This window comes from Fulmarus glacialis, unplaced genomic scaffold, assembly GCF_000690835.1.
Source record: "Fulmarus glacialis isolate BGI_N327 unplaced genomic scaffold, ASM69083v1 scaffold7934, whole genome shotgun sequence".
Lineage (NCBI taxonomy): Eukaryota > Metazoa > Chordata > Aves > Procellariiformes > Procellariidae > Fulmarus > Fulmarus glacialis.
The window spans coordinates 1-13,915 of record NW_009207348.1 but is presented as its reverse complement, the minus strand read 5'-3'; the positions used below and the strand labels follow the sequence as shown (position 1 = coordinate 13,915).

General features: G+C 37.0%; 1 protein-coding gene across 1 annotated transcript; it reads right to left on the bottom strand.

Annotated features, from left to right (window-relative positions):
* Window positions 1-3,439: 3,439 nt before the first annotated feature.
* On the bottom strand, window positions 3,440-13,293 carry LOC104071205 (guanylate cyclase soluble subunit beta-1-like). The gene is made up of 7 exons (XM_009576056.1): window positions 13,019-13,293; window positions 12,005-12,202; window positions 10,032-10,269; window positions 9,033-9,173; window positions 7,719-7,873; window positions 7,275-7,401; window positions 3,440-4,063 (listed from the first exon to the last, which is right to left on the bottom strand). Exons 1-7 carry the CDS (start codon window positions 13,291-13,293, stop codon window positions 4,040-4,042), a joined length of 1,158 nt encoding a protein of 385 aa, XP_009574351.1. The 3' UTR covers window positions 3,440-4,039.
* Window positions 13,294-13,915: the final 622 nt, after the last annotated feature.

The following is a 13,915-nucleotide window of genomic DNA, read 5'->3' as shown; positions in this document are numbered from 1 at the left end:
GATACATATTATATATATGTATATAAGAGCTAAATTGACTTTTCTGGGTACTAATAAACCATTGCTGCCAATGGTGCCTTTGTGAGGTAAGAACAAAAACATGTAGTTCCTCTAAAAACAAACAAACAAACAAACAAAATATAGCCCAACAGCAGCAGGGTGAATTAACAGCCTCCTGTGCAACAGTTTTTATTACCGTTCTCAGGTCTAAGACACATACTGCTGCCTCCTGTTCCTACAAACCTGTAGCGAAGGTGAACAAAAAGTCCCCAGATCCTGCAAAATTTAAGTGTCTATTCAGCTGGACTTAGTGGATAGTCCCAACAGAAATCGCAGCAATAAGGATAAAGGCCACTACTTCAATGAATAATGCATCACTCTTCAAATTTGGGGGCAAGGGAGAAACGCTATACCTCTAAGACCATTACAGCTAAGCTGGTGGTGGATACAGGAGGGAAAAGAATTGAACTATGAGCTGTACAATAGCTCATGATATCAATCAGAAAGATCAGAGCTGCAGTCCTGACATTCAGTCTTCTGTTCTAGCTGCTGACTTGTTTGCGCTTTCCAACTACATCCCAATTATGACATCTGTAGATGTGTTTGCCAGAATGGCAAAGTTTGCAAGCCCACACTCTCCTAAAAGAAAATGGAGTTCTGCTTGTGTAGCTTATTGTTTTGTTTGTCCCCACATGTAACTTTTCAGAAACATATATGGAGTTAAAAACAGCAGTATTCCACCCGTGCCCTTTCCATTTATTGAAGTTTCAAGACAGTTTTCAAGCTATTCTTATTTATAAAGCCTTTCTAGTTCCCTAACCACAGTAGTACAACATTTTAATTTCCTTTTGTAAATAAAAAATTGTGATAATATGTAAATGGATATCCAAATGAGTGTCTCATTCATTGTTTATCATTCTGTTTCTTCCCCCAAAATTATCAGATATGAAATTATGTTCCCAGAGTTTGCTCCCACTGAGGACTGGGTTTACAGTTTTTACCTTATGACATACAAACATAAATAAAAATTGACTGCGTAAGGCTCATAACTTGTCATCCCAACAGAGCCTATGAGAAGTGATTAAAAAGTAAATACAGATCCCTCTTACTGTGCTAGAATTGATAATATTTTGGCTAAAAAAGTAAACCCATATAAATTTTTAAAAATCAAGTTTTTATAGAATTCCACACAGGAAGGTCAATGAAAAGATCAGCATCTAAAAATATGGGCCATATTATCAAATGGCCTCATCGGTTGTGGAAGTCTTTATAATGTAACTTCTACAGATTGACAGTGTGCGCTTAATAAGCTTGCTTCAAAATTTACTGAAGCCAGTGAGAGCCCTTCTGCTGTTTTTCAAGCCCTGTATTAGGAAAAAAGGGAGTATATTATCCAAGAAACAATCCTAGCAACAATCAGACTACTCAGCCTTGCATTATGGAAGCCAACCGCGGTGCCAACTTTAAGATAGCAGTAAAGCAGCAGAGTCGCCTGCATGGCCACAGTGTTAGCTAATAATACCACAGAAACCCGAATTATTTTGTATATCTGAATTCAAAGGAAAGCACATGATCCAGAAGATTACAAACAGCTAAGCATTCCATAATTTGCAATTTCATTGCTGCTTTTCCCTTTCTTCTCCTTGTTTCAACTTTTTCACAAAAAATACTAACATAAAACAGATGCATTTGTAAACGTCTTTGAAACAGACTTTGATAATTACTCTGCCTCATGTTTCAGCTAGAGAGCTTCTGTTGAAAAAGTAAATCACTATAGTTAAATAAAAGAGGCAATAGAGCACACATAAAAGAACTAAATACCTGCAGAAGTTCTTAACTGTTGTCTGAGAGTAATATTTAACCAAAGTATAATTTTAGTAGCTGAATGTGGCATTTAAGTGAAGACCAGTTTTAGTAATAAAAGTGGTTAAGTGTCTAAATCGTACTAGTTTCCTTGAGATAAAAAGCTCTTATATATACACAAAATATGAGCTATTATTCTAGTGCTTTAAGAAATTGGTTATGTTACAGAGTAGCTTAACAGGAGCTTTAATACTTTGAAATGATTAAGGAGGTAAAATATAAACTCAGAGCATTATTTGAGTTTTCTGGAATGCCATCTTCCATCAGATTGAAGCGTAATACAGAAACTTCAGTTACTTCACATCCATTTGCATGTATTATGTCAATGCACAACCACAGCCATCACAAATTCCATGTCTTTAGGAGTCACCATTCAAGTTTTGGTAAGCTTGATCAACTTCAAGCGCAAATTGCTGTTGTGTATTAGAGCAAGGGCAATCTCTCATGGAGTGCTGGGATGCATTGTTGTCCAACAGTGAGATGATGGAAAGGAATGTATGTGGTTTCCTCTCTCATTTCCCATTCCTAAAGCTTTGACTGGTAATGTACATCCTGCTCAAAGTGGATAGCTAATAATTTTTGATTGTTAAATATTGTCCAAGAGTTTCAAAGGAATGTATGCATTTTTGTGACCTTGTCTACTATTTTTGGAGCATTAATTTACACATTTTGAACACTACTTTAATCTGAGGGTGTGATCCATTAAGCTGAACGTGGGAGGCTCTTGGCTATTTGCAAACATTAGAACAATGACTCGATAAATTATTTAAACTCGGACTTCAAATTATGGAATGGAGAACATACTTGTTTTCTATCGAACAATGAAATACAGCTTTCACCGAAAAGAAAATCCCAAAATTTCTGTAAGTCAGTGGAAAAAATAATTTATTGTATTTCTTTTGCACATTAACATGAAACATTTATACATATATATTCTGTGCTGATAAGGTATACTAGATATAGACAATGCTTATACACAAAGTAATTGCACTATCCTATTTTATAATGCAAATATTCAGAAATTATCAGTCAGATAAGAACAGGTATTATTCACATAAAAATGCACTCTATATTGAAATTATGGAAGGTCTACGCATCTGAAACCTTGTCCACTTTTACTAACTGTTATCAGCTGATAAAAGACATTATGTCCCCTTATAAGCTTTACATCCCTTAATTATGCCATGATGCCTAGAATATTATCAGGTCCTCCCAAGGAATAAAGTAAGATCATTTCTGAAAATTAGAGAGACCAAACCAAAAGGCAACCATGACAAGCGTGTCCCAGCAGCATGCCTTTCAATTCTGGAGGCTCCATCAGAAAAGAATCAAAGCACTACAGGTGGTCTAAAATTGTCCAGCAATCTATTATTATCATGACAACTTAATTTAGTTAATATAAATCAATGAGAAATACATTGCAAGTGAACAGCATTTCAGTACAAGTACATTGGCACGTGCTTCAAATGGCAGCATCAGACAAACAACTGCCCCCTTTCAATATAGAAAATGTTTACATAGTGTCTACAAAGGGAAAATGCAGGATGATATCAAAAGAGGAATGTTTTTCTAACAAGGAATTTACAGTGCATCAAGTGTTAATTCACAAAATGAATGGGAAGCATGGTAACAGTAGAACTAAGTCTGATCAACAACATTTATACAATAATTTTCATAATGCTGCTTTAGTATTATTTTTAAAAATAGTTCTTTAGGTTCATTGTTCCACCCAACAACTGAAATACCTGTCTTTCCAGAAATGTCACTAATTCACGTAACCACTATACTTCAGAGATGAAGATGAAGATGTGAAGCATCAGATTGAAGTGGTTAGTTGTGGTGTGCATACTACAAAATTTTATTCAGTATTATCTTGGTGGTAGGAAGGGCCACATGACTGATGTGCAAAAATGCATATCAAAAAAAGGAAAGCTTGAAATACATGCTCATAGCAGAGATACAACAATACCAAGCATTAAGGAAAAAAAAAAATAGCAGGTGAGCCTGGAGAAAAATGGTGAGTATGATTTCAGGAGTAGGGCAAAAGACAATGGTAGTGCACATGGCAATGGGAGATACGACATGAAATAACAGCCATAACTCAACCTTACTGCCTGGCACACTATTTGGAGACAGTATTGCACCCTATTCAGCGTCCTCTTCCTCTTTCCTCAGCTCAGAAAGCATCTTGCTTTGTTTCCTTGAGTGCATGCAAGTAGAATTTGAGAAGTAAGGGATTTTGTTTGAAGCAACAACATGGTGGGTCAATGCAGTGACAAAATACATTTTACAACTTGCAACTGATATCAGTAAATAATAAAAATAATAAAACACAGCATAGGTAACACAGGTATTTCTTTCGTATGTGTTGTATGTAGGACGGTAACAATTCCTACATTCACTGATGAACTACTAGCTCTGACTGAGATACTTTAACTTGTTCCCATCAGTAATGTGGGGACAGGGCAGAAGAGAAAGATATTTGAAAGTGGGGAATGATGGAAACTGCAGTCAGACATCTGAGGCTTTCTGCAAGCTTTATTTTTTACAACAAATCTGTTTCTCAAGAGAGAAGCTGCAGCTGAACCTCTGTTAAAATAATAATGATAGTAATAATTAATCTTATAACATGCAAACAAGCGGATGCAAAATGAGTAATTGGTCACAGTTGCTTTTGTTCGATGTATATTTCTGATGCAATTCTAGTTTTTGCTGTTACGGTATCACAGAAGAGATATTTTAAGTGGAAAAAAGTAAAGGAGCAGCACTCCAAACCAACACTGATTCTTGTAAATCATGTCTTTCTCAGAAGTAACTACTGCTCATGGTGACTGATACTAGAGATGCCAACTTAGGAACCAAGTCTGAGGTATGCTGAGCTGCTCCAACCCTATCATTTTCCACAGGCCTAGCAGAGAGACAGCATATTTTAAGCCTTGGTTTCACATCTCTATGCCACTGTAAGTATTTTGCCCTCTTTCCTCACCATATATTAATTACTGGGCTTCAGGGTAAAATATTATGCTGACAGATTTGCAAATGCTGAGATAATCACTCTCTAAGGGATATAATGAAAAGGAGAATATATCACTAATGTGAATCTATCCTAGATTTAAAGATATTGGAGGTAGAAAACTTCACAGTAAAAGAATAATCAGCAGAAATATCTTCAGGATGATTTAAGAAATATTTTCATGTTTACTTCTATAAGCCACTTCTTGCAATATTCTGGAGTGACCTTTCAATAAATTTACCATATAGTTTCTGAATATATGTTAACATGCCGTATTTGTTGTTATGAACAGTCCCCCTGAAATTAACGGCACTGCACATGATAACCCATTAGCATGTGTTCGTGTTTGAAAGGTCAGAGAGAGTAAGATTCTGAAAAGAAAACCAAGACTACACCCTTGCCTAAAGCAAAGTGATTACTCTAAGGTAATCAAACATAAAAGTTGGTTATCTGATTTCCGCTTTTGGATTACAACTATTAGGTACAGCCTATAAAGTGCCAGAAATAACATGAAGAGCACCTTCACAAGACAAAGAGAAACTGCAAACAGTTCAGAAAATCTTAAAGGAGTAAAACTCAGTGCATTTTTTTATTATGGACAAATGAAATTGTGCAGGGAGTGAAAAATAATTAAAATATTAGAGGATTATATTCTTTCACTTTTCAAAATCACCTCTGACAAAATGATTATCAGTTCCAATCACGACATGAATGTATCTTTCTAGTCTCCTATTCTCCCAAACTTACTACAATTTAGAAGAGATACCTGTGATGGGAAAAGTCCTTCTATCTATAAAAATTACATGTATATCTGAATTTCAGACTTAACAAAAACTAACAAAAATTAGAGAGACTTTTTGAGTGTGCTTAAACTGTGAGTCTTAAGTGCTCCTGAAAATCAGGCTGACAGTATTTTTCTGTCGGGTTTATTCCTGCCCCCATGTGCCCCTCTACAAAGCTCCATTACCAGATAATAGTATCAGCAAGTACCTCTCAGGACTGCTGTGAGGATTAACAAAACCAATTGTTGTACAAGATCTCTAAAAGGAAATTGCAATGTTTAAAATTCTAAACTATCTGAACCCTATATTCATATTAAACATGTGTGAGGCTGAAACAAGGAAAATACCCACGTTCAGTACCCTTCTGAAATTTTACATTTAAAATTACAATGATGTGCCCTGCTACAATTGATAGGACATAATTTATAATGCAGAAAAAAGTGAAAGGTGTTTAATGAAAATATATTTTAAATACAACTATAGATTTGAAAGAATGGTGGCCATGTGAAATTATAGTTACTCTTGACATAGAATAAAAATAGAAAAGTATTATCAAATGTGGCACCCAGAATATTATCGTAATATATACTAAAATACAGACTTCAGCAGAGTTAAAGTACAGGCTCTCCCCTGAAGTTTAATACTGGGGGTTAACACTGGCAGTTACCATTAAAAAGTCAGTATTCATATACTTGGGTACCAGTGGTAAAAATTCTGGATTAGATCTCCTAAAGAGCCCAAACAGTTTACCAGCGTAATTTTCATTTTCAGAAGCACATGAGTATTCAGACATGTAATTAATTTCCTGTGACTTACAAGAATTATTTCAGCCAAGGTAACTGATGACTTTCATTATTTTAGTCAAGTGCATTTTTAAGAATCAATACATTAGCTTAAAACTCTTTCTTTTTGTATTACCTCAGGGCAAAATTCAAGCTATGCAAATTACTTTTACCCTTTTTTTCTCCCTGTTGCCAATGGGTGGAATGTATGCACCTGCTCAGCTATGGCAAATCAGCTGGCATACTGTTACCTGATGAAGTGTCTAAGTTTGTAGCACACTAGTGCTGTATATTTCTAAAGCAAGACCTTTCTCATGCAACAGCCTCTGAACAAGCAGATCCATCTGGGGTTAACAGACCACCATACACATCAGGTGTGAATCTGCCTGCAAGTAGTTGCTGGACTGTTGCCTAGATATTTGAAGGCACATTTATTCTCTCACTGTAAGAAAGCAAATGATGAATTTTGAAGTGCTGATAACCAGACATGTCAGCTAAACAGAAATTTACATTATAATGCAAAATCTAGAACAGTGGAGAAATCCGTAAGAAGAGGGAGATATAAATATTTAAACACTTGGCATTCCCTCAAGGACCTTTTAAAATACAAAAGTATTTTTTCAGGGACTGCACAAACTGCAAAGACAAATAATCAAGAACTTTAATGTGCTGTCAAGATAGTAAATGCATTGATGAAATAGTGTCATACAAAACTCTTCATTTTTTCTAGGGAACATTTAGTTTTGCAAATGCAAATAGATCTCAGTGGTTTAGATTAAATTTGTCATGTTTATGCCTTGTTTAAAAAAAAAATTACACTCTGGTTAGTCATACCTCTGTCTCTGTACTCTTTCTGGACAAAAACCAAACCTGCATTGGTTCTTTTTTACCCTTCATAGAAACTGGACCCCTGTATTCCAGGTGGAACTGAGGATCTGAATTTTCTGGTGTCATAAGACACCTGAAATTGAAAGAGAAAACATGTAAATGTATGTACTATGCATGCATGCCACACACTATATAAAATATTAGACGTGCTACAGATATGTGAGCAAATTAACAAAAGAGTAAAATCTATCTCTAGATCATTATTATATTTGCATACTGATAACGGCATATGATAATGCAGTCTGCCATACAGTTTCATGAGAACTCATGTACTTAAATAATGCGTTGCACGAGTCCTGTCACTTTCAACTCCAAAGACACTTTGATGTTATGCTGACAATGTGACTTCTTTTAAGATGTCAACACCAATAAAGATACTGCATCACTCACCTGTAAGTATATTCAGAGACGTTGATCTTTCCCTTTTCTCCGGTAGTTTCTGTTCTGCTTGTTAGATTGACAGTATTTCCAAAGAGACAGTAACGTGGCATCCTTTGGCCTATAACACCTGTGACTACCTCACCGGTATGGATTCCTATTGTTATCTTTAGAGAGAAAAAATAAAGTTTGACTATTCAAAATCAACATAACTAATCTGATGCTTCTGACTAAATACAGGTGTTATGCTATTTCTATCTACCAGAGTTTATTTTTCCAATGTGCCACTCCTGCTTCTTCAAAGCCTTGCATTTTGTGTTTTGTGTCACTTTTTTTTATTGTAGTGCAGTGTCATGGCTCTGCCTCCCACATGAAAGGACAAACTCCGTATTTTTCCAGCATGCACCATGCCATGCTGCTATTATGTACCGTGAAATTAAAAAAAGTGGAAAGAGAGGCATACTCCGCAGGTCTGTGTTTAATGAGTGCTCAGAAGATGCAGAAATGGATGGTGTAGGTCAAGAAAAAAAGATGTTTCTCAGAGGAAACATCATGGTATTTTGCATTTAAAAGTTCAAGAGATAGGACAGGGGTTTGGAGAAGCTCATTCTTATAGCACATTACAGTTACTGTAAAGCCCCAAATCAAACCTTCTCACTTCTTTGCCCAGTGACAAAGTGAAGTACACAGATCTAAGCTAGGTGTCAGACCAATAACATTCATGTAAATAGAAATATGCATCACACTCATTACTTATTTTGCTCTCACAGCCTTCTGATGAGGACAGGTCAATGCAGCCTTCCCAGTTCTGTATTAATGCCACAACATCTTCATAAAATCCCACAATGAGTGAACTTCCACTAAAATACATTGTTGCCAGTAATCATTGCCATAACTGCCTATGGAACTGTATTTTTCTTTTTAATGCAATATTTTCTCATGCTGACGTGAGGATCTGAAGTGTGATCAAAAATATCAGTGAGGGAATATTATTGTTCTGTTCATTGAGATGAAGAAGACTCAATGAATTGTACTTGATGAACTATGGGAATTTGTTGATTAGATTGAAACTATCAGAAAACAGACATAAATGATGCAGACCTAATTTAGTCCTTTAAAAGGTTAAGCACAATAATTAGATTTTAAGGTCTGGGAACCGCACATGTCACATCTACATATGACTTTTCATATTATTGGTAGATATCAGTCTCAAAATGTAACAATAACAAAGCTTGCATGGGCTGGGACTTGAGCATTATCATATTTCAAAGCATTATCATCATATCAAAGAATGGGCTCTTCATTCAAGCCCACACATTTACTAACCTGTACAGGCTCACCATCTACTTGAACTTGGCCTGCTATTTCCATCATATCCAATGCCAGGTGGCAGATAGATCGTGCATGATGAATGCAAGGCTCTGGTAGACCACTCACTGTCATATACTTGTCCCCAACTGTTTCCACCTATCAAGATACATATTTTTCAATTACTTTACTATCGTGGGCTTTAGAGTACTAGAATAGACATAGTGCTTCCCTCAAGACTGCTTGTCCTTCCAAATAGTTTCCCTTCACTTTCATTCAAATCACCCTAATTCCCATCATCTCTGCTTGTTACTGAAGAGAATTTATTGTATGCCCACAATGTAACAAATTAAAATGACACTGTGATTGTGTGAACTTGATCCTCTCTTTTGGGGTCTTCTGAATTTCTGTAGAAACCGAGCACTACGTTTATTTTGACTCACACCCCTGATTCACTTGGTACAGGACAAAAAATTGATTTCTAGTAAAAGCTAGGAATGAATCTTACACATATAAACACGCAAGCATACACATACATATGGGATATCTCTCTCTGTCTCTCTCTCTCCCTATCTACCTACTACCAGCTGCATCTGCAGCTACACCTCATTCCTAATGAAAGAATGAAATTCACATTGAATAACTGAATAATAAGTTATAATTTACAACCAGGAGAACCAGGTATATGACTGAAAAACTTAAAAGCACAGGGTCAGCAGAACCACAAACTGCTTGTATAAGTGTTCACATCTGCTAAACGTGGAAGTAGATTTATATATCCACCTAATGGGTGACTGTGCAGAAATCCTGCTGAGAACTAAGCCCTTTATGTTCCTTCCTTCACACATTTAGACATAAACAACATACTCTTCTTTAGCTATCAGGTAACACAGTTCAAAGACTGAGAACATAACTCTTTTTTCAAAAAAGCCTAAAATCGAAAGGATGGAAAAGAGTGACATAATAGTAAATTATTGAAAAGTCACAGATTAAATACTTTGAAAAACTTCTGCTTACCTTATAAACAAATGGATTCCTTCGTGAATCAGTCAGAATATCAAATCTCGTGTAAAGATCATTTAAAAGATTAACAATCTTCATGGCTCCCTCTCCAGAGGCATGTTTACTACAAAAGGCATTGAATCCAACAATGCCACTGAAAAGAATGGTCACATTGTCATACCGCTTAGCTGGAACAGGACGCTTGTGTCTCAGCTCATTTGCCACTGATGGTGGTAGAACAGAGTACAGTAATCTAAACGCGTAAGAAAAGAAAGGCACAAGCAAAACAGAAAGAATGTAGAGAATGGCCTTTACACCAGCACTCTTCAAATATTAACTTGGTACCTCCCATAGGGTTCATAACATACTTGCATCATCAAAGAGCAATATAAAAGATGTTTACTGAAGAATATGTTATTTGGGAAACATGAACTGATCTACATCAGCATACCTAAAGCCATGACATTTTAAACACACATTAATACATCTAAATTACCAACAAAATGAGGCATATATTACTAATTCTTCTGACGTGATCTGTTAATAGTGTCTTGGATCATTTTTCCTTATTGCTTAAGCATTTCTGCCATATCCTCAGCTCATATAATCTGGTTTTGCTCACAGAACCATAAAAACTACAAAAAAGGCCATGAAGAGATGAAACGGTTTTCCACCTTTGATCAATTCATGCATTGCTAAATGCTTCCTCTTCTGTTGAGAATGCTGTTCTTAGGGTTTATTGCACGTTTTTTTAATTAATAGTCTATATGACATATTAACACTTGTTCATATTACAAATTATGAAATAAAATCCAAATCACACACAGAGAGCTTCACCCTACTCTCATGTGCATTCCTTCAACTTTCTAACTGCCATCTTAAGGTGTATTTCCCTCCTTACACAGCTAAGTGGGCAAGCTGAAGATCTCTGACTGTTTCACAAATCTTGAGCATAATTTTGTACACAGTCGCCTGCACAAACCTTCATTAGTTGCATTTTTGGCAAGTTCACTACTGCATGAGTCATAATTAGTGAATAATTTTGCCACATGATATAGTAACTGACACTGTTCCAGCGGCTGCCAAGGCGGCTAGAATTCCTGAAGGTAAATGGCTTTATAAAGCAAGTCAACAGGAGTGAATAGGAAAAATATTTTTTAGGCTTCTTTTCTGTCTGACTCTTCCATCCATCCCTTTCAAGTCCTTTTATAGTAACTTCCATTACTCTACCACAGAAAAAAAAATCTGTCAATAGAATTCATAGCACAACAAATGTTAATTCTACCAGTAAACAAGTGTAATCCACAAGAATTTCCTCTATTACAGAAATGGGAACTATGTTCTATAAATGAGAGTCAACCATCAACCCCACACTGCCTGTCACACAAACTTCCGTTTAATTTACCTGCATAGTATCATCTAGATAGCCCCAAATCCATTTCTACAGGTAACTATAAAATTCAATTCATAGCATTAGCCTATTGCAAAACTTCACCTTTACATAGACTATTTTCAAGGCTTGTAAGATACATTTTTCTGTTCTATTAACCTGTGAGCATGGCAGTCCAGAAAGACAAAGTGATCTACAGCTGGTTTACAGAACTCTGTCAAACAGTAGCATTTGGGCATTCATCAGATTCATCTTGGTTACAGGGACTGCATGTAAGAAAGTTTGCAAAACTACTGTTTTAGGTAATTCACAAAGCAAAAAGGATTGTCAGTTCACTTCTCGTAACTTTCCTTATCAGGGAAGGAGCCATCAAAACACCTGTGCATGTAACAGCTTAGACTGCAGATGATATTTGACAATCTAAATAAAGAAATACCTCATGAGGCATTAAAGTAAAATGTTCTTTCTTGACTTCAAAATTATCAGCCCTGAATATCTCTTATATTCTTTCCAAGATTCTGTTATTTTTTGAAGAAGGTAGCTATAAATAATACATTGCTGTGACTGTTTCAGCTCAAAATCAGGATTTGGTTCTTACGTGTCTGTCTTTTTCTTTTCGTCTTCTAGTGCTCGCAGTGTGTGCTGCAGTCTGTCAGTGAGGATCTCAAGCTCTTGAGTCAATTTATATTCCTCTCTGAACTGCTCTCCCAAAAGAACCAGATCACGGGTAGCATCATGCAATGGAATATCACTCAGATATAAACCTCTTCTGGTTAAATCATCCAAGTTCATCACACTGCAATGTGGAGAAATATATAATAATATGGGTGCAATTAAACGTGCCAAAGGAGCATTCAAAACTCAAATGAACAGCAGAGGCTGCTGAATAATAGAAGAAAGATTATGCTTCTGAACTTGTGATGAGCTGTACAACATATCCCTTCTACAAAATACCTTATTTGTGTTCATTCATGTTAACACATGGCTCTTGGTTTTTGCATTAAATACAGAATTCTTATTGATGAGTTCTGTGAACATACCAAAGGTACACACTTCAGTACACAAATAAAAGTAAGATTACATTAAGGTAGCCTCTTCCTTTTCTGTCTTCATCCACTCTCTCTCTTTCACACAGGAGATTAACATATCATAACTGTATAATCTGATGTGTTAGCTCAACATGCTCTTAGCTAACGAAGCCCTCCATTCAATCCCCCATTCCAACCACGTCTTTATAATCATCACTGTTCTATTACATTAAAACTACCGCAAAAATATATGAATCTGCATAGGAAACCAAATCATTGTGACATTTCTTAGCACCTCAGAGTAAAAAACACAGGACAAAACTTGCCAAAAATCATGGAATCATGAGGAATTCCCATTTGTACAAACTAGGCCGGAGCATCCCAATATTTATATTGAATTATTTAATAATCAGTCAAGTTCCAATGTTTAAATGCTCCTCCCTCTTTTAGTATAAACACATCAAAATCAATGAAATCAATACTTGAACCAATTAATCTCTGTAGTACTACTCTCATAAGTGTTCTTAAAATTAGTAACTGTAAAATGAAAATCAATATTATAAAACTCTTAAGGATTAAAGTACCTTGGTGAACAAAGAAAGAGAATGCTGTCTGCTTCAGGCAAGTAGATCATTTGCCCTTTCAGGCGTAAGCAGCTGATTTCTGTGCCAGTCAGCTCATCTTCACACTCCAGCTTTTCCACATCCAACAGCCCCTCCTGGTGATGAAAAGTCACAATTATATAAGGGCAATGGTACGTGTTGGAAAGCGTCACAGTTCTGGCGGTGTCCGGTGAGCTCTCGCTGGCCCGTGAAAATCCAGGGGAGGGGGTGTAAGTCTCATGTTGGGCTGTACCCATAGCCGCAACAGGTCTCCAAGGTGAACAGCCTCTGGCATGTTGGAACAATGAAGCTAAGGGAAGTCGGCAAGCCGGATCCATAACTTCAGGATAAGGATTGGCTCTAAGGGCTGGATCGGTTGGGCTGGGGCGTGAAGCGGAGCTGGGCACACACCACTGCTCGACAAGGCTCCGCGCACCACCAGCACGCGCATGTGCGTGGCGCCGACTCTGGACGCGCACCAGGCCCTTCCCATAAATTTTATTTATAGCTATGCTAAGGCACATGGAGGACAGGGAGGTGATTCGAGACAGCCAGCATGGCTTCACCAAGGGCAAGTCCTGCCTGACCAACCTAGTGGCCTTCTATGATGGAGTGACTACACCAGTGGACATGGGAAGGGCTACCGATGTCGTCTGTCGGGACCTCTGTAAGGCCTTTGACATGGTCCCCCACAACATCCTTCTCTCTAAACTACAGAGGTATGGATCTGATGGGGGGTGGACTGTGCGGTGGGTGAGGAACTGATTGGATGGTCGCATCCAGAGGGTAGTGGTCAATGACTCAATGTCCAGATGGAGGTCGGTGACGAGTGGTGTCCCACAGGCGTCCCTATTGGGACCGGTACTATTTAGTATCTTC

Bases quoted from the DNA above. Each gene is read 5' to 3' on its own strand.
- LOC104071205 (XM_009576056.1), bottom strand. From the start codon at position 13,293: ATGGGTACAGCCCAACATGAGACTTACACCCCCTCCCCTGGATTTTCA. The intron at 12,203-13,018 runs GTACTTTAATCC...TCCACATTGCAG, and splicing joins CTCTTTCTTTGTTCACCAAG to TGTGATGAACTTGGATGATT. The intron at 9,174-10,031 runs GTAAGCAGAAGT...GTATCTTGATAG, and splicing joins GGAATCCATTTGTTTATAAG to GTGGAAACAGTTGGGGACAA.